At 37.9% G+C, this 20,262-nt stretch overlaps 1 protein-coding gene across 1 annotated transcript in view; it reads left to right on the forward strand.

Annotated features, from left to right (window-relative positions):
- Nucleotides 1-1,508: 1,508 nt before the first annotated feature.
- The window catches only part of c12orf42 (chromosome 12 open reading frame 42), a 57,146-nt gene continuing 38,392 nt past the window's right edge, over nt 1,509-20,262 (forward strand). The window contains exons 1-3 of the mRNA XM_031898202.1: nt 1,509-1,545; nt 7,432-7,689; nt 18,528-18,598. Coding sequence (XP_031754062.1) covers nt 1,509-1,545; nt 7,432-7,689; nt 18,528-18,598 — 366 coding nt within the window. The remainder of the gene's footprint in view (nt 1,546-7,431; nt 7,690-18,527; nt 18,599-20,262) is intronic.

The following is a 20,262-nucleotide window of genomic DNA, read 5'->3' on the forward strand; positions in this document are numbered from 1 at the left end:
AGGTGGCCATACACGCACCGATATTATCGTACGAAACCTCGTTTCGTACGATAATCGGTGCGTGTATGGCATGTCGGCGAGTCGACCGATATCGCAGGAAGCTGCCGATATCGGACGACTCGCCGATCGGACAAGTTTGAAAATTTTGATCGGGCGCCATAGAAGGCGCCTGACCAAAATTCTCCCTTCAGAGCTGAATCGGCAGAAGGAGGTAGAAATCCTATTGTTTCTACCTCCTTACCTGCCGATTCAGTCCTGAATGGTGTGTGGCGGATCTTACGATGTTTCGTGCGACCGATGGTCGCACGAAACATCGTCGGATCGCCACGTGTATGGCCACCTTAATTTATTTATCCAATAAGCTACAATGTAGCCTTGGAGACTGCCATTCAAGTTCCAATAGGGCTGCAGGGCCCTCATTTCCATACCAGATAACAGATAAGCTATTTAGGATACAAAGGTTTTAGTACTTAGTAGAGAAAAATAGGGGTTAACTGTCATTCATTGTTCTTTGCTGACATACAGGATGAGAAACTTTTTTTTTTAGTTACAAAGTAGGTTTGTTACTGCCAAAAAACATATTTAATTTTCAAAAACTAGGCAAGCATGTAATGGTTTTATTTATATAATTCATTTTCACTTACTTTCAAATGTTTGGCCCTTCAAAGTCTGTGTTTCTGAGGCAAATTATTTGTGTGTGTACACTGATATCTTCATTGCAACATAGTTTAGTCTATGCTGCATTAACATGGGCACACATTTATTTAAAGGGCCCATTATACTTGTACAGGTATAGGATCTATTTGTCATGCATGGTTTCCCAAAACCCAGAACAAAAGCCAAGGTCTCTGGTCTATGACAGCCTATAACAGCCACCTTTCGCTTCGGGAGGTGCCCTTCGCTACTCAGGTGCCGCTAAGCATTACTACGGAATCAAAAGGAGGAGGCAAAGTCAGGCCAATGTCAAAAACCGTACTGACAGCGGGTTACAAAACCGGAATTCAAAAGGCGTGGTCAAAATCAGGCAAAAGGGTCAGGACAGGCAGCAATCATTTAAGTCAGGACCAGAGAAGGTCAAACACAGAGAAATCTGACAGGAAATGCACCCAGGACATTGGGCGATTGGGCATCGGCACCTTTAAATATTATTATTGATTGATGACATCATGCGACGCAACTGAATAAATTACACGTGCGACCGACGAGCAGCACGTACAGAGGGAGGCAGCGGGCAGGGGCGTTTGGGCCCCTCTTGCCGCCTGAGGCGGCTCCTGGATGCCGCCCCCCCCCCCCCGCTCCCCAGCGCTTACCTCTCCAGCGCAGGAGCAGGTCCGGGGGCGGTCTGATCGCTAGTGCAGAGAGCGCAATTGCGCTCTCTGCACTAGAAGAGCCGAATTTCCGGTTTAAAAACCGGAAATTCGTCTCTTAAAGTTACCAGGAGCGGCTTTTTGCCGCCCCTTGTAACTGGGGCGCTTCTGCCGCCTGAGGCGAGTTTCTCAACTCGCCTCATGGCAGAAGCGCCCCTGGCAGCGGGCATCATTGCAGGTGAGACAGCGGGCGTCCCTGCTGCTCCCTAGTTACCTTCAAACCATTATCCAGAAACCCATTATCCATAAAGCTCCAAATTACAGGAAGGCCATCTCCCAGAGACTCCATTATAATCACATAATTCAAAATTGTTAACATATTTCTCTGTAATAATAAAACAGTACCTTGTACTTGATCCCAACTAAATTAGAATTGAACTTTATTGGAGGCAAAACAATCCTATTGGGTTTATTCAATGTTTTATTCATTTTTAGTACAGGTATAGGACCCATTATCCAGAATGCTCGGGACCAAGGGTATTCCGGATAAGGGGTCTTTCCGTAATTTGGATCTCAATACCTTAAGTCTACTAAAAAATCAATAAAACATTAATTAAACCAAATAGGATTGTTTTGCATCCAATAAGGATTATTTATATCTTAGTTGGAATCAATTACAAGGTTCTGTTTTATTTCTACATAGAAAAAGGAAATCAGTTTTAAAATTCTGAATTATTTGATTAAAATGGAGTCTATGGGAGTCGGGCATTCCGTAATTCAGAGCTTTCTGGATAACGGGTTTCCGGATAAGGGGTCCGATACCTGTATAATTAAAGTATGGAGATCCAAATTTCAGAAAGACCCCTTATCCAGAAAACCCCAGGTCCCAAGCATTCTGGATGACAGGTCATATGTATATATATATATATATATATATACTTATACTGTATATACTTATACTGTATATATATATATAGATACATATCATGATTTAACTTACGTCAGTTTTTCAAACACTCTCACCCATTGCTATTGTATTAATCCAGAGTGCAAGCTGAAGTGTCAGCCTATTCATCCTTGCTATAATAAATTCAAAGAAACATATATTTTTCAATGGACTATTTTTTGTTGGTGACAACCAGCAGAGCACACAAGTGAAGATATATTATTATGATCAAGAAGAATAATTACCAGACTTACAAAAATATGGGCTAAGTTAATAATAAAAGCATTATGAGTTTTTCTGTAATATTAAAAGCAAACGGTTTCATTTTTTTAAAGAAAAAATAATAATAATTTAAACTGAGGACCTTTTTATTAAAGGGCAAACAGACAATTCACACATTTGAATTTTTTTTTTTTTAATTTGTGCTGAATTCTTTGTTCCTTATAATCAGTTGTAATCAAGTGAAGCTGGGATAGATGTGCACAGATATATGGAAATTGAAGTTGTATATAGGTTATCTGAGCACAATATGTTATACAGGCAAGCATATTTTCTGTTATTTTATATGCCAGTTTCAGCATTGCTTTACTGATATTCTGTATATGAAAGATAGGGTATTATTAGGAAGTCATATATATTGAAAATACATAAGTAATAATACATAATAAGTTCTGATTTTTTTTTCAGCAATTCTAGTGTTTTGTGTTAAAAGACATGAAACTAAATAACGAGGAAAAAAATGAGAATTTTGTATATTTATTAGAAAAATCCATGAAACCTCTAATGTAAAACTTTGGCAATTAAAAGCTTGCAAGGTCATGTAGAAGTCAATAGTAGCTCCCCTAATTCAAATTTCAATTCAAGCTTTTCCAGTTTTTTACATTTTTTTGAGCTTTGCTTAAAAATGATATTAAAATTACAAATGTGAGGTTTTTTTACACTTTTATTTTATGGGGTTTTTTTACACTTTTATTCTATCTATTTTATAACCACATTTTTTTAATAAACAGGGTAACACCAACTTTTTTTTCAAATGTGAGTTTAGTCAAAGTAGAAAAAAACACAAAAGAATACACAAATACAACTTTTGCCAAATATACCTGTAAATATTCTGACAACTCCTACACATATTTACTGTATATACACAATTTAAGGTTAAATAAAGTCCGATGTGCTTAATAACCTACCCCATTAGTTTTATTTTTATTATTAATTATTGTAATGTTAATAGGTTTTCTTTTCTATGAAGAAATACTAAAAAGAAATCCTTTCTCCTTATCAAGCAAAAGATATCTGCCCTATTTTTATTAGAACCCATTGATTCTCTTTGCTGTTAGGTTTATATCTAGAAGTTCCACAATTTCTATTGCCTACACCACCATAAAAATGGCCTTGATACATTTAGCGGCGCAAGAATAGAACAGTAAACTGTTTTAATCTGCTTTTAATGGTACATGCAAATTAACAAAACAACCTACAAACAATTCATATATTATTAATATAAATGTTTAAACAGAATCAAATCCATCCATGTTTAAACTTCATTCCTGTAATTTACAAGGAGAATTGTATTTAAATTAAACTCTTTTCCCCTGCTATGTGCCAAGCTGTGTACATTATTTTAAAATTGTGTGGCATTTAGAAGGGAAGTCACAGTAATATGGATAATAAAAAGGTAGCACTGGTGGTTAGTGCTCATGCCATAAACCCTATTCATTAACTCCTGGGAGAGATATTCCTCCTATACCTCTGGGAGACAATATTAAAGCAATAATAAAAAATAATGTTTTAGCACCATAAATATGAGGGTCATCCCATTAATACAACTGGGGTAAGCTCCGGTAGAAAATAAGTAACCCCAGTTCCTACATATGACCTACATTCAACCAGTTACAGAATACTTCCCTATGATAAACCAGCTTCTGATTCATGTGTTGCAGTATACGGGTCTATGGTTTAACACAATTTAGAGGTGTATGAAAAGTCACGCCTTCCTCTACCTTTTTAGTTCTAAGAATCTTCCCAGGCAAGATATGAATTTGCTCTTCTGTGCTAAGAAAAATGTTCTCAATTTGGAAGCTTAGTATACTGCTAGGAGCTACTAACAAGGTTGGGCAATGTATATACTATACATTGTACAGCTAAAAATGGCTTAATCACAATGTGATTTCAGCTTCCCATTGACTCCAATGCAATTTTGCAAATTTTCCAAGGTTTGCCAGTTTTGATTATCACTAATCCCATCCCCTGGTGTATTCCTAGAGCCCATGATGGAGGGACTGTGGTAAGAAACATAAAATACTCTCCCAATGCCACTACACAGAAACTCAAGTTTGTCCTATGAAAACTGAGGTGAACCACAGATGGGTCATGTAATAGTGCCCTAAAATCCCAGAAGGGTGTTTAAACTCATATAACAGACTAGTATCTTTCAATGTCTTTTTATCATGGTAGCCTCATTGCCTCTTTTTTGAACGCTCAAATGTAATTTGTTTTCAAAAATAAAAATATATTATGTTGCTCTCTGTATATATCAGAGACTTAGTTTCTATGAACATCTGATGGGTCTTTAATTAGTATGTGATCAACTGTGATAAGACGGCACAGGGTTTTACATAGAAATCAATGGGCATTTCCATGACTGCCTCCGATCTGAATCTAATCTAAGCAAATTAGGAAAATCTGTAGTTTGAAAAGAGGCCCTATAAGAACATCTGCCTTCAGTTTAAACTGTTTCAGAATGCTCAGGTCAGCCTGAGTTATTGTTAGTTTATGACAGAACCCAACTTAGTTAAGTCAGCACTCTATACAGCCTATATATAGCAGCACAAAAGAGGATCAAGACTAATTTTAGTGTCCTGTGACGCAGTACTGGCTAATTATTACTAAGTTTTATTCCTTTATTCCTTATAAAAGCAGATATTTTGACATTATGATTTATTAATCAAACCTAAATTACAAATCCTAACCTACTTAGAGGATGGAAAACTTCCCTTTAGAAAACTGCCACATAATGGTTACATTTCAGTTCTTTAGAAATCAGTTTGCAAATCCTACCATGTACGTCAACATACAAATCAATGTTAACAAAGTTCACCATGACCTATGTTTTTTTTCTTAGGATTTGGGGTTGCAATAGAGAGATTAAAATGTATAAAGAAGGTGTAAACAGTAGGGTAGAGATTAGAAGTGGAGAAAGGAAAAGCCATCTTTCCCCCAGACCACACACTGACAGTGGAGCTTCCTTCTGTAATTGTTAGACAATGTTTAGTGTCTCTTTTCTATTCCCTTGTAAAGCCCTTGGAAACAGAACATTTGATTGGCACTTGTCATGCCTGATAAAGACGAAGATGCTGGAGAAAGAGATAGAAGGCAGCCTGAGCTAAATCTAAAGAAGGAAAAGGACGATCCCATCTTTGTGCTTTGTCTAATCAGGTTATTTAAATGTGGACAGTATCTGTAGGTAGCTGGCACTCTGACACAGCTTAAAGGATTGTTTAACATCCACGCCAGGGACTTTGGGATAAAACTCCATAATGGGTTTGCAGTCCTTTTCACTATAAATGCCAAATTTCAGACTTTTTTTTTTTGTTTAAAAAGGACTTTGGGAAAGTGCTTAACCTCTTTTCCACCCCGTACAATATATTCAGACACACACACATTGTGCAGTGTGGCCGCTAACCAAAACAATAAACTACAGTCACCCAGTGGTTCAGACCAAAGAATGAGTACTGTCAGTGTGGAGTCTGTACTGGTAGGGTAATTGGCCTCGGCTGAAACTGACCCTTGTAGCAGGTTGGAAAATTATGATCATTTTATTAATATATATAACTGCTGCAGTTTAGCTCCAAGGTTAGTAAGTAAGCCCTTCTGCCTGGAAAGTGGTACATAAAATGTTAGTCATATATATATATATATATATATATAAAAACATCTAATAAAACATATATATATATATATATATATATATAAAAACATCTAATAATATCTGGTTATTGCAATTTCAAAAGTTATTCCATCAGTTTGTTGGCCTGTATAAACAATTAAAACTACAACAGAAAATCTTATATGGCATTATAAAACATTCCAAATAAAACATTAAAGTGGCTTTCAATAGAAATGTTATTTATTTTGTATTTTTAATGATCATCATAATGATCATATCTTCCATAAAACACTCCCTCTGCACTCCATAATTCTGCAAAGATGCAAGCAGAGTCTTTAGTGAGAATCCTAAATATTACACTGTAACTAAACTCTATAATGGTCAGGCAAGATTCCTATATTAAAATCTCCTCTAGCCAATAGCAACGTATCTTTGTTAGAGCCCACTGCAAAAAAAAAAAAAATTATCAATTTGGGGCTTCCCAAAGAATATTAAGTCTGCAATCAAACATCAGTGGTATATTATCTCGTTAACCTTTCCTAAAGTGTGATTTAAAAGGTGTTTAAGAATAGATGATTTTTGAATTGTACCTGCTTGGTGTGAGGGTTTGGTGAGCACAATTTTCACTTTTTGAATATAATTGGATACTCTGTGTAATAATTACTTTCCACTGTGTCTATTATGTGTAAACGCTGTTTTTGTGATCACGGTACTTAAATGTTTCTATTTATGTCCTAATTGGCCCAATCATTAGCCCCTAATTAATTTGCCAGGTGTGAGCAGAAGACATCTTGAGCAACCTATTAGGTCCTGGATATTGAATTATGTAGTCTGCCACAGAATGGTGAACTAGAGCTATTTAGACTTTTAAATTAAAGTGGTCAGAGATAGAACTGTTAGATTTGGATTTTAGATGTTTTTACAGCATGGCCCTACGTCCCTGATGTGCCTGGTGTGTTATTAGCATGAAATGTTCTGAAAAACATATATTGGGAAATGCTACAGTATCTGAAATCAACTGTGTTAGGGCAAGAGCAAAGAATCTTTTGATCCTCATGCAGGTATCAAAATGCAATTTTCTGGAAGAAGCCACTTCTAATTCTGCTGAATGGATAATGTGGTAGGTGTGTTCAAAGGGTGAATTTAATCTAAGTTTTTTATCAAATCTACTATGTTACCATATTATGATACTGCAGGAGGAAAAAACTCCAATAAAACATCTAATGCATTCACATTTATTGCAATTTTATAAACCATTATATGAAGTAATTTAAATCTTGTATTCCTTATAGGACAAATATATGACAGAGATGCTTCCAAGAAAGAAGAGGGTTGCAGCTTGGAAATTGATAGTGAAGAAGTGCAACTGCCTCCAGTAAGGAGAAGGCGGCCAGTGAAGAGGGACTATAGTATCAAAGAAGAAATGGAAAGACAGAGAATAGCAGAAGAAAGGAGAATGCAAGCAGCGTCTATATATTTGAAGCTTCAGAAAGCCCGATCAACAGCAATACGAGGAACACAACCCATCAGTATCTCTAAATTTGAAGACTGTAAGTAGCTTATCTCCTGTCATTGTCATTACCAATCTTTCTGTATTTGATTAAGCTTGCTTGTATTTCTCTTTGTCCAATGTAGGGAACATTTAATATAAATCATAAAAGCCATCGAAATTGCTTTATCATAGAAAGAAAGTGAACGCAATTCAATTCAAAGCCTCAAAACATCGATCATGATTAGTGATGAGCACATTTTTTCGCCAGGCATGTCCGCAACGAAATTAACTGTTTTCCACAACCTCAGTCTCATAATATCTACAAAAAAAATCTCATAAAAGTCTGACCATTTTAAATTTGACCATTTCTGATTGGTATTTCTTTATGCCCACACAATCCCCCAATAAAATATGGAGTTTTCAGATAACATGGTCAGTATGTATGTGTACACATTGCCCATATGACAGATATCTTCATAAAATGTTTAAAAAACATCTCTAAAGACAGTACACATCTAAATAAAGCACTTTCATAAATGGTACCACTTAAAGAAAATGTAAAACTGTAAAATCTAGTATAAATAAATTTAAAGCAACTGGACTTGTTTGGTAAGTCCAGTTGCTTTAAATGTATTTATACTAGATATACCATGGACCTGGATGAATGAAAATCTTCATAGACATAAAACTGTAAAACAAATCGCAGAAGTAGTTCATTCAGAAGTAGAAAAACTCGTCAATAGTGGCCAAAACTTGAGCAGTATATTCAAAAGTGGACCAGCCTTGAGAGGCAGAGCCATCCTGGATTGTGACAAGCAGGGCCGAGAGACAAGGTCCCCCATCCCCACTAGTCACCATAGTAGTTACAAATTGTATTGCAGTGCCGAGAACCGGACACTTTTTCCTATTATCCAGGGTGGGACTAGGGGTAGGCAAGTCAGAAGAAGTATATGCCCAATGCCACCCCAACTATTGCACCCTAGGCACGTGCCTTTTCTGCCTACCCCTCATTTTGGCCCTGAGTATATTGGTCACACAGAGATTTTTCCTACAAGCCTTTTGAGCAAATGTATAAATATGGAGTCTATACAAACATATAGAAAGATTGATGAGTCTTTCATTGGCATTGGTATTAATATGATTAAAGAAGGAAAGAAAGGATTAGGTTAGTATGAGAATTAGATGTGAAGAAAGGGTGACAAGATGATGATCTAAAAGAGGAAATTGAACACTGCTAAATGCTGTAAGGGTTAGGTTTATGGTGCAGACCAAATTAACGAAATGTCTGTCTTTATGGGGTGGCTATTTCTGTCCACTGTTGGAGATCAAAAGAGGAGGTTAAGTGGAGGAAGCATGACGGCCAAGACTCAAAAGGGGTCACCAACGTGGCAGTTGAATCACTCAAGATAATTGATTGGCTGTGACAAAAGAGGAAAAAGAGTCTGAGTTCAAATTTTGAGGGACATGACAGAAGTATGACAGATGTATTTGAACAACAGGCAGAGGTGCAAAGAGAATGTGAACTGCATTTACTACAAAAGAGGGCAACAAGTATGAGGTAAGCATAGGGATATGTTTGAAGTGGTAATGAGAAAAAAAATAAGGCCCACTTTTCTGCCATAGCCAACGGAGAGGGCATATGAAAGAGAGGTTACCTTAAGAGAGAGGTCTCATAATATGGTCATTGTAAAATAGTAAAGTCTAAGTATCTGAAGGATGAAAGTAAATAGGTACAGTATATGGCAGGAGGGGCCACTACTACCACAAGGCAAGTTGAGAACTTTGCCTAAGGGGCAGAAAGCGGCCAGTTACAAAAGGTGGCAAAAAGCCGCCCCTAGTTACTTTAAGAGACAAATATCTGTTTTTTAAAACAGAAATTCTGCTCTGCTAGTACAGAGAGCACTAGCTATACCCCCCCCCCCCTTGGGTATGGCTTAAGTTGTAAGCTCAAAGCAGGAGAAGGGGCAGCATAGGGCTGGTGCCTTAGGCGGCAGCAGCCCCAGTATCAGATATGATGGCAGGGACCAAGATCTGGAGAGATATTGCCAGATATAATGCATGAAAATTACCAACATTTCCTGCCTATGATAAGTCTCTTACTTCAGAGCTTGTTGGAGCTCTATGTTTTGTTTGATCCCAGGTCTCTGAGTTCCTATTCTGTTATGGTGGTTCTGAGTTTGGTTACCATTCTCAAACCTGTCTGCTATTTATGCTGTTTGTCTTATAGATTTTATTTACTTCAGTCTCTTTCAGTAAATCATATGGGACTCGCATGCAACCACAAATTTTGCACATGATTCATGGTCTAGGCAAAATTGTGGCTGTCCATAAGTAAGTTTCCAAAAGGATTCCTATCTTCAATGCTATAACAAACAAGAGACAAACCTACATTTTGAGATGCAAGAACTTAGTTTTATTCATGTAGACAGAACTTTAACAGGGCTGTGAGTATATTGAGAGTATAGTTTTTCATCTGTTTTTGGTGTTTGAGGAACAGAGAGATTAAACAGCTTGCCTAACACTACATTAATCTGATTTAAGAGATTTAAACTGAGGCGTCTCTAAAACTGACCCAAATTTGTTTGGGCAGTTTGGCCAATTTCAACCATACTGTCTGACCATCTGGGCATGTGTGGCCTGTCAGGAGGCATTTAGGCAAATAATCCTGCATTCCTGGCGGATTGATGATTATGGGTTTTGATAAAAAAATTCTATGGGTCTGCTGAAGTTTTGGATGTTCTAAACAAATAGAACAATAAAACAGTGTATATACTGTACATGTGTATGGCCCCTGTATGGTATCCTGTTATGCCTGTGGGCTCATCATTTAGTTGCAGGGTCGGACTGGGCCACCGAGGCACCAGGAAAAAAAGCCGGTGGTCCCCGGGCCAGAATGATAGCCTCCCCTCTGGGGATGGGGGTCAGACGGATGGTGGGGGTACTGCGGGGGGTGTGAAGCCGGCGTCGGGGCCCATTGGGGAGAGCAGAGGCTCCTGAGGCAGTACCTCTGGTGGGCCCTGCACTCCCCAGTCCGACCCTGGTCGGTTGCCATATAGATCATCATATAGATCAGCATATCTTGGGTTGAAAAAGCTGTATTTTTTTTTGTTATTGTTTTATCCCGACACTTGTTAAAGCCTCTGCTTTTTAGTAAATTATATGGACATTGGCGAATAATTCATTTTATTTTGTTTTGGTGCTGTTTTATTTTAAAAAGCAAAATCTGAGAAAAATATATTTAATCAACATGGAAAATCTTTTTTTATTTTCATTATCTATAAAAAATGGTTTAGAAAATGAATGCAGCTGACAGATTTCCCCCCAAAATAACTGCTCTTTCTACACGAGTAGGTCTTGGTGATTGTGACTAGGGGGGCAACCTATAAGTGCTAAGATGTAATGAGATAAAGCTAGTTGTTTGGTATTAGTGTGCTAGCTTTGTCTAAGTTGTAGCATATTCAGTAGGACAAATCTTTGTCTTTATTTGACACCCCAGTGCACCTTTTGTGTAGATAATTTCCCATTGGTATTAAGCTGAGCTTGGAGTCGATAGCCAACCAGCATCTCCGTTTGTGCCATTATTTCCAGCAGACTTGATGCATCTGCAATCAATCCAGCAGGATTTGTGCGTCAGAATTTGGAGTCTCCGAAACAAAGATTCCTTCCATGTTATGCTTAGTAGTCACTGCTTTTCAATGGATTAGATATAATCACACTACTACCAGCTGCCTCCAAGTTAAACCAGTCCCAGTATGTGATAGTGCTAATATCGGCTACTCTCAGATAGGTTTTTGTAAATCTGTATCCATGAACATGCCTTCCCTTAGTGCAGAGCAGAAATAAAAAAAAAACTTTTATCCAGAGCTTGTTGCATGGGTTAAGACAGAACCCCCAAATGAATCTGAGGGGACATTTTATCTGAACAGCAGTTGTACAGACAATCACTGTCTGCATCACTGATTAAATGTGGCAAATAAATTAAAGTGGCAGTTACCCCCTTTTTGAATATTAGTCTAATAAATAGGAATTGTGCTGAACATCTTTGGTTTTTATTAGAAAATTTGTGTTTTTTGTTATTTCTTGCACTAAACAAGTTGAAATCTGAAATTGACAGTAAAGTAAAATACTGTAGTGAAAAAAGTGCCTCCTTCCCCCAGCTGCTGCCTCCTTTGTTTTATTTAATTTTTATTTATTTTTTTCAGAAGATCTGGAAGCAAAAGATTCTCTTAAGCACCTTTGCAATTCATTTTTTTTTTATTTTTGCAGGTTTATGGGGTATTTACATTTTAAGAGCGCAAATTGTGGTACTCAGTGAATGTTGCTATGCAAGCAATCAACCAAGGGTTTACAAAACATATAGGTGGTTTCTCCATCAAGTCTGCAACTGCCCTCTGCATTTATTAGTCATGGCAGGAGGAAATGGAATCCATAAACCTCAGCACAGTCTTCCAAACCCACTGACAACTACACGTCACGCTGGTGATCTGGTATTGACTTGATGCCATTCCTGGCTTATATTTGTACCTAGTACTCTTCCTAATTGAAAGGATTATTGGGTTTCTGTTTCATATGCAGATCAGTGCAGACCTGGAAAAGATCCCTGTGCTTTCACTTAAACCAGGGGTCACCACCACAGTTCCACTGATCTCTGTATTGCTCTACTTTACTTCTAACATTAAAAAGTAATATTACAAAGATAAGGCTAAGGTGATGTTATACTGGCTAACTATACATTTTGGAATCATTTAACATATTGGTAGTGATGTAGAGAACTGTTCGCCGGCGAACTAATTCGCGTGAACATCAGGTGTTCGCAAACTTTTCGCGTATGTTCGCAATTTGGGTTCACGTGGCGTTTTTCCGCTGCGTTTTTTCTCGGCCTAAAAATGCCGCACAAGCCACACATGGCATTTTTCAGCAAATCCCGTTTCCATGGTGCTAATAGTGCGAAATAGCAAAAAACTGCCAGCTGTCTTTGCGGTTTTACGCAACGCTGTGTCAACAAAGTATTTTTCAGATAAATTTTTGCCCTTGATCCCCCTCCTGCATGCCACTGTCCAGGTCGTGACACCCTTTAAACAACTTTAAAATCAGTTTTCTGGCCAGAAATGGCTTTTCTAGGTTTTAAAGTTCGCCTTCCCATTGAAGTCTATGGGGTTCGCAAAGTTCGCGAATATTCGCACTTTTTGGCGTAAGTTCGCGAACGGGTTCACAAACTTTTTTTTTGAGGTTCGCTACATCCCTACATATTGGCAATAAGGTATGGGACATTTTCAGTGATTAAATAAAAAACGGACAAAAAAATTGATTAAAAAAATGGAACTGATATATAGACAAAATAGAACAAGAGGGAAAATCTGGGATATTTCAGTTACTGTGTGGAAGAACAGATCGATGTGCAATATGGCTTGAGAAAGGGCTGAGATCTTGCCAGTGGAGGACTCAGGTGAAAGACAATTGTTTGGCAACACCCCACGGAGAATGCAGCAAATACCAAAATTCTTAGGCTCAGTGGCCTCTGTGCTAATTTTCTTCAAAATAGCACTAATGTTGAATCTCAATGTTTTATATCTTTTGCCTTTCCTGATAATATGTTATATCTAAATATGTGCAGCGACCCCACACAGAGAGTCAGCACACAATTTTACCTTCATAATTAGACAGATTACCAAGTCTACACTCACAAAAGTAGCACCACTTTTCGGTATTCTTCATTTTTAGTTGTACTGGAACTGTTATTCTAGTTAGGGAAACAAGTTATGCAGACGTGTTTCTCTGAACTGTCTTCTTCAACGTCCTCATCAAAAATAGCAAATTTGATGGACCAACCTACAATTAGGTTCCCTGATTGGTTTGAACCTCTTCTGTAGCTTTCATAGATAGTATTTATCAAACCATGCAGTTTCCTGTACACTATATCATAAAGTGGGTTATTGCTTTAGTTCCTCTCAGATCATAAATGTGAATGTACTTGGCCCAATACACACTCCTTGCACTGGAAAGCACTTGCAGGGAGTGTCACAGCACCTAACATAAGGAGGCTTGTCCACCCAAAACCAACATCTGACCAGTATGGTTTCCTGCCAGCCTGGACATGGCAGTTGCTAAAGGTTCTACTGATGTACTGCATCAGTAAGTGGTGGGCACTAAGGATTTTCTCTAGTTTAATTGAATTTTTCTGCAAATCCAACTTGTGCAGTATATCAATCAGATACTACTTTTGAATACATATTGGTGCATTGGGCACCAGAAACAACAAGTAATAAATTCAGGTGAAAAACATGATGATTTGCATTCAAGAAGTTCACTTAGCACCCAGTCCATTTTTGTTCTGGTGCAACAGACTTTTTTTTGAATGGTGAAATTCTGCAGTGAATTTGCAAAAATATTTGCTGCTGGTAAAACTGTACCAAGTGAAAAAGTTTGCTCATTCCTAATCATCATCACCTCACCAATTTCCTACCCTTTCCTTTCCCACTACTCCATACTGCCTTTCATGTGATGGTTGCAATTAGTTTGTCTTTTCTGCATAAATATTTTGTTGTGAGTTTATTAAAATGTTCTCCTCAAAACTTTTGGACAAAAAAACTATGTGGACTTCACTCCTTTGTGATTTATTTATTTATTGTCATGTCTGCTATGATCCCATGCACCTGCAAGCCGCATACTCATGTTACACAGCAAACTTCTTGACACCTTGAATTATAGTACCAGGTTTCGGAGGCACCTGCTTCAAAGTACCTAATTTCCTTGGCAGACTGCAATATATTCTTTATTTTCAGTGTTTAAATTTTGGCACTAATAGTTTGTGACAAATCAGAAGCTGTGATTAAATTTAGGAAACATGTAGTGTCAATGTTAGAGTGCTGGCAAGATGGCAATATATAAAGTGATACTGGCAAACAAAATGATGGCTTGGATTATATTCTCTAATGCAGCATTCCAACCTGCATTTCTATGGGCATGATGCCAAGTGCATAATAATTTTATAGGATTATGAGCATGCATCAACATGGAATACAAGAGTGGATAATAGATCTCAGCAAAGCGCAAATTACATACCTTAGACACTTAGAAGTGTTTTGTTAGATATCAATCCAGAAATATTCTGTTACTGAAGGTGGAAAAGCTGATGGCAAAGGTGACTGATATAGGAGCCACGATAAATAAGTTATAAATAAGATGGAAAACAAAGTAAAATAGAGGAATGTATTTTGTGTACTGTCTATTGCCTGTCTCAAGTCAAGTGACCATTTATTAAACCTCCCTGTTTAATCTGAAAGACAAGCTAATTGGCAGTGTTTCTAAAGCCAGATATTTATACAGTATTGGGGTCATTTTTTCAACCACAAGTCATTGCAGTCACAAGGCAGCATTGCATCTAAGGCAATTGTGGCTGAGGCATCAAAATTAGTACATTATTAGCTGAAAAATGTAGAAGTGTGTCTGACATAATTTCCAGTGTTCGCTGTGCATGTAAGCAAAAATATAACAGAAACACAGGAGCACTTACCGCTCGAAAACTCGTGTGCTGCACGCCGATCCTCTCCCCATAGGACCCAAATTGGAAACGACTGAACACCACAAAAATAGCGGAGCACCACGAAATAAAAATATAAAAATCAATCTTTATTGCATCCTCAGTAATAGGCACGAATACATCCCTCAGGACCTACGCTTGACGCGTTTCGTGGCATCTCGCCACTTCCTCAGAAGTGGCGAGATGCCACGAAACGCGTCAAGCGTAGGTCCTGAGGGATGTATTCGTGCCTATTACTGAGGATGCAATAAAGATTGATTTTTATATTTTTATTTCGTGGTGCTCCGCTATTTTCGCTGTGCATGTGACAGGTGCGTCCTATACTTTAGGCACAAGAACTGGTAGGGTTTTTACTGTGTCAATGGGTGCAAATGCGTTCAGTTTGTAATGTGAGGCAGAAAGGACTGAGCAGTGTCAAGCACAACTATATGAAAGTGCAATGAGCACATTTTGTAAAGTACCTTTAATGGATGGGGTTTTACTTGCAGCTGACTACTGGGAATTTTTGGGCCACAATTGCACTTGGGGTCATACATTCCTTATTTCTAGTTGTCAGCCATGAGTTGGTTAGTTATAAAGTTGTCAAGATATATTTTCAGAGCTTATTTGTAAAGCAATAATTTCTGCAACAGATGGTTCATTGCTATCAAGGAAAATTGCACGTTGATGTGCTAACTACAAGTTGGAACTGCAGCATTCAAGCTGAAACAGCAAAGCAGCAGCAGTACCTTTTATCTGAAACTTGGACTGGCATCTCCAGTTCAAGTTCTTTCTCTTTATTTACTATACCTCAGGAAGTAGCCATACAATAGGACCTAAAGCAGTCTTTTACCTTTGACATATGTTTCAAATAGTATCCCACAAATACATTTTCCCCATTCCTTTGCTTTTTGACTGAAGTGAAAAGGTATAAAAGGTGCATAAACATGATCTGAACTTCCAGACATAAGAGTCTGTCTAAACTGTATGCTCACTAGGACCAGTTTCACTGTCTCTATAAGGCTCACTGAGTGATCCAAACCATCCCAAAGTGATGGTGGATTCTGGGACTTAAAGTCCCTCTGCTTTCCAAACTAGGTGGTGCACAGATTCCCTGCAAAGAAGAAGGACTTCAAGTACTAGAATCCTTCACTTCACAATGGAACAAGGAGAGAGGGGCTGCATGACTGGGAAATGGTTACTACAAATCATTGAGAGACTATCAAGGTTTCCTTTCAATCTGTGAAATCAGGTATGGCTGTAAAAAATACACCTATATTTATCTATGGATAGTGTTTATGCACCTTTTCTACAAAAGCCCAGCTGAAGGGGAATATTTATTCACTTTAAAATGGATAAAACTCCTTCATACAGATTTTACATGGAGAGGAGGTCCTTTTATTTGTTATGTTAGTCACCCAAGTTATGACATAGCAGAGCTGCACCACCATTGCAGTCACACAACATGCTCTGTGTTGTTCTGTTGGCAGCTTCATAGATCTAAAGATCAAAAATGAAAAGTATTAAGTATTGCAACATAATGCTTTGAAGATTTGACACAATGAAAAAGCTTTGCATTCCTACCCTCCCTTTTGAATGTATGTTGATAAATATAAACTATGCTTCCTCGGTTACATAACTAAAAAAAACAGCGACCACAAGGTAAAAATGGAGCCCTACCTTGAGAAGCAAGAGGCCTTAGCTAGGACAGTTTTGACACTATGAAGCAGGAGAGTCATGCTGCTGAAGTCCATGTCCTGTCAATCTTCTGCATCTGCAAGTTGAGAGAAGCCAGAATAGCTGGAAGGATGGAAAGCAGGCTCTGTTCTAGGTGATTGCTATGGGCAATATCGAAGGAATCATACATTTGTATTTTGCCACCTGAGATAAATTGGAAATGTTTGTCCAATTTCTTTCTCTCCACTGTTTCCAGCACCAATAATAAGGTTTCCTCTATCTGCTAATGCTCTCCTAGAACTAGAAACCTATATTTACTGTGGGTTTAGAAAATGATCTATATGATGTTTTGTTGTTTTAATACAATCGGCATACTAGTGTTAGAAATATGCTTAGTAAAAAAACCTATTAAGTGCAAGTAAAACCCATTACCATTATTTGACAAGCTGGCCATTTTCATTACATTACATTACATTTCATTACACTGAAGCCAAATTAACAGATACTGTACAAATGTGCAAATTCAGTATGGTTGAAACTGGGCAAACTGCCCAAACTAATCTTGGCATGTATGGCACTTTCTGATAATAAACCCTCTAAATTCCTGTTATAAATATTAATAAAAAAAATGTTATTTAAACAATAAAAAAATTGCATAAATAAGAACACAAATTATTGTAAAATAATTCATTATACAGTTAATAAACAGCAAATTCTAATTGTGCTTAGAGCATTTTTAAAACCTGTTTAAAGAGAGCATAATTTTTTGGCTCAAAAAACTGTGTTTTTTCACTTTACGCCCTGCATTTGTGTTAATGTTGACAGGAGCAGGTCCTTGCGCTCCATTAGGCCAATGTTTTCTGCATAAATACAGCACTGCCTACATTCTGTGGAGATGTATTAATGAGGGACAGGCTTGTGCAGAGTACAAAGCAACCCTGTACTTACTGCCTGTCCTAAGCATTCTTTATAACTGGTCCCATACCTGTAATAATTGCCTGGGGAATTGGAGGGAACTTTTTATTGAGCCAAGCCCACCTGCTGCATCCATACATTCATTCTCCACACTTTGTAACATAATTTAAAAATGTGTTTTTTCCCGTCTTTTTCTGTTGCTTATTTAGAAATTATTTCCCAACAAGATTCTTGTTTCAAAACATACATATTGGATATTGTGCTTGTTTGCTAATGTGCCGACCATATACAGGCAGATGGGTGTATGCAGTGACTGCTCCATGGTGTCTATTGCCCTAATGTAGAAAATTCTCTTGCAGCTGATTGAGTGGGTGGCTATTCTGGGAGAAAGGGCTGCTAGTGGGTCTCTCAGAGCTGCTGGGCAATGCTTTATATGCCTGTTTTGGTGATCATTTAATATATTTGATACATGTCCCTAGTTTGTAAAAAGCAAAACTAAGGAAATCTATAGAAAAAGGCATCCTGCCTTCAGATACTGTGTGCTGACATAAACGCATCTTCTTTTTCTTCACTGAATTTGACTTGGTGCCCTGAGCCAGGTGAAAAGGCTTCTTTGCAAACCTAAATCCAAATTGCTCCCAATTCCCTGCTACAGTTTGAATTGCTGTCCTTATAATGAACTCTGCAATGCAAAAGGGTGTCTTTATGTAAAAGAAAATGCAAGTGGGAAAAAAGAAAAAGGCTTCCTTTCTTGGTTATTGCATACTTTTTGTCCTCTTTTTCAGTCGACTTTTTGGCAAAATACTGCATCTTCAGCCAGGAGAAGTTGGCCGAGTATAAAAGGGCTTTTGAAGCGGTAAGTGTAAATTCAGAGTTCTTTTCTTTTGTTTTTCTACCCCCTCCCCCCATCACTCCTCCTATGTCTGTAGACAGTTAAGCAGAAATAATAAGCACCGCTGCTTGTGGTACACGTCCCATGAATTACTCCAACATCAAATGTAACTTTAGAAAGGAGGCACGCTTTATTCTTTTCGAAGCTCTGTTCCCCAAACCTTTCTTTATTTACATGTCGTGAGCCTGAGCGATGCACAGTCATTTAGAGCACACACACAAAAAAGAAGAGGCCATTAAACAAATTAAAAGCAATGGGAATGTCTAATACAGTACGCTCTGAATCTGCAATTTGATTAGTCTGTATGTAATACACAAAAGCCTTGTCAAAGAGGGAGGGGAGTAGAACTGCTCTTTAATAACCTTCTACAATTAAATTATGGCAATGAATTTCCTATTCATGGTTGCAAAATGTCATGTTAGTGAAGATGGGTGTAAGTAGCACACAGCATTATCATGGTTTTCATACAATATATTTTCTGTGTGGCATGTTGCTTTATGCTTCTATTTAAAGATTTAAAGTAGGCATGTCAACTTTGCTTCATATAGAGACTATACTATACTATTCCAATAGGTTGGCTATAGCCCTTCCAATGTCAAAGCTATGTACAAATAATCACTGAGATCATTTCATTATAGTAGTCATCAATACCACAGTCCAAAAGATCCTAAAAAACGTGGCACTCAATCTTGATTGGGATTCACAGCATCTAATGATATTCATACTTACCAACAATTCATTTGGCAACATCTATATTAATAGCTATAGATCTGTGGGCCAGATTACTAAATCTGGGTCTGGAGTTTCTACTTAATGATAACATTAATGATAACATTAATATCATTGTTATTAAACAATGACCCCTGCCCTGATAATGAGTGATTGGAATGGATCATCCTCTGGCATCAATGGGAAATGTAATATTTTCTCACCTTGACTTCAACTATGAAGTTAGTTTAAATAAAATGTTATCCACAGGAAATGCTTGCTGTTTAGATTTCCCATGCTCATAGAGTTAAAATCTTCAGACTCAGAGGCAGAATCTAGAAGCTATCAGCTTTGCATACTACTATCTACGTGTTGAAACACTCCACTCCCACTCAATAAACCAAGCATTTAGGGCAAGGGCACACTAAGCAGATCATCTGCTTTCCTAAGCCTGCATCTTGAACTCGGGTAGAGCAGATCCTCTGTGTGTAGAGCTACACTGAGTGGATATCGGCCTGGAAACACAAAGGTTTGCACCAAAATCCACTTAGTGTAGCTCCACACAGGCGACACTGTGCCTGTCAATGGGGCTACATGATGGAATGAATGACACAAAGCACACTGAGGAAAACAGATGATCCACTCAGTGTGCCCCTTTCCTAATGCTGCTATTGCAGACCCTTAAATACTTAAAGGTATTTTTTATATTTAACTTTGAAATTTCACATGGGGCTAGCCATATTCTTCATTTCCCAGGGTGCCACAGCCATGTGACCTGTGCTCTGATACACGTCAGTCACACTTTACTGCTGAGCTGCAAGTTTAAGTGATATCATCCCCCTCCCCAGCAGCCAATCAGCAGAACAAAGGGAAGGTAGCAAGATAGCAGCTCCCTGACACCTGTATTGCTAAGGCTGATG

This window comes from Xenopus tropicalis, chromosome 3, assembly GCF_000004195.4.
Source record: "Xenopus tropicalis strain Nigerian chromosome 3, UCB_Xtro_10.0, whole genome shotgun sequence".
NCBI lineage: Eukaryota > Metazoa > Chordata > Amphibia > Anura > Pipidae > Xenopus > Xenopus tropicalis.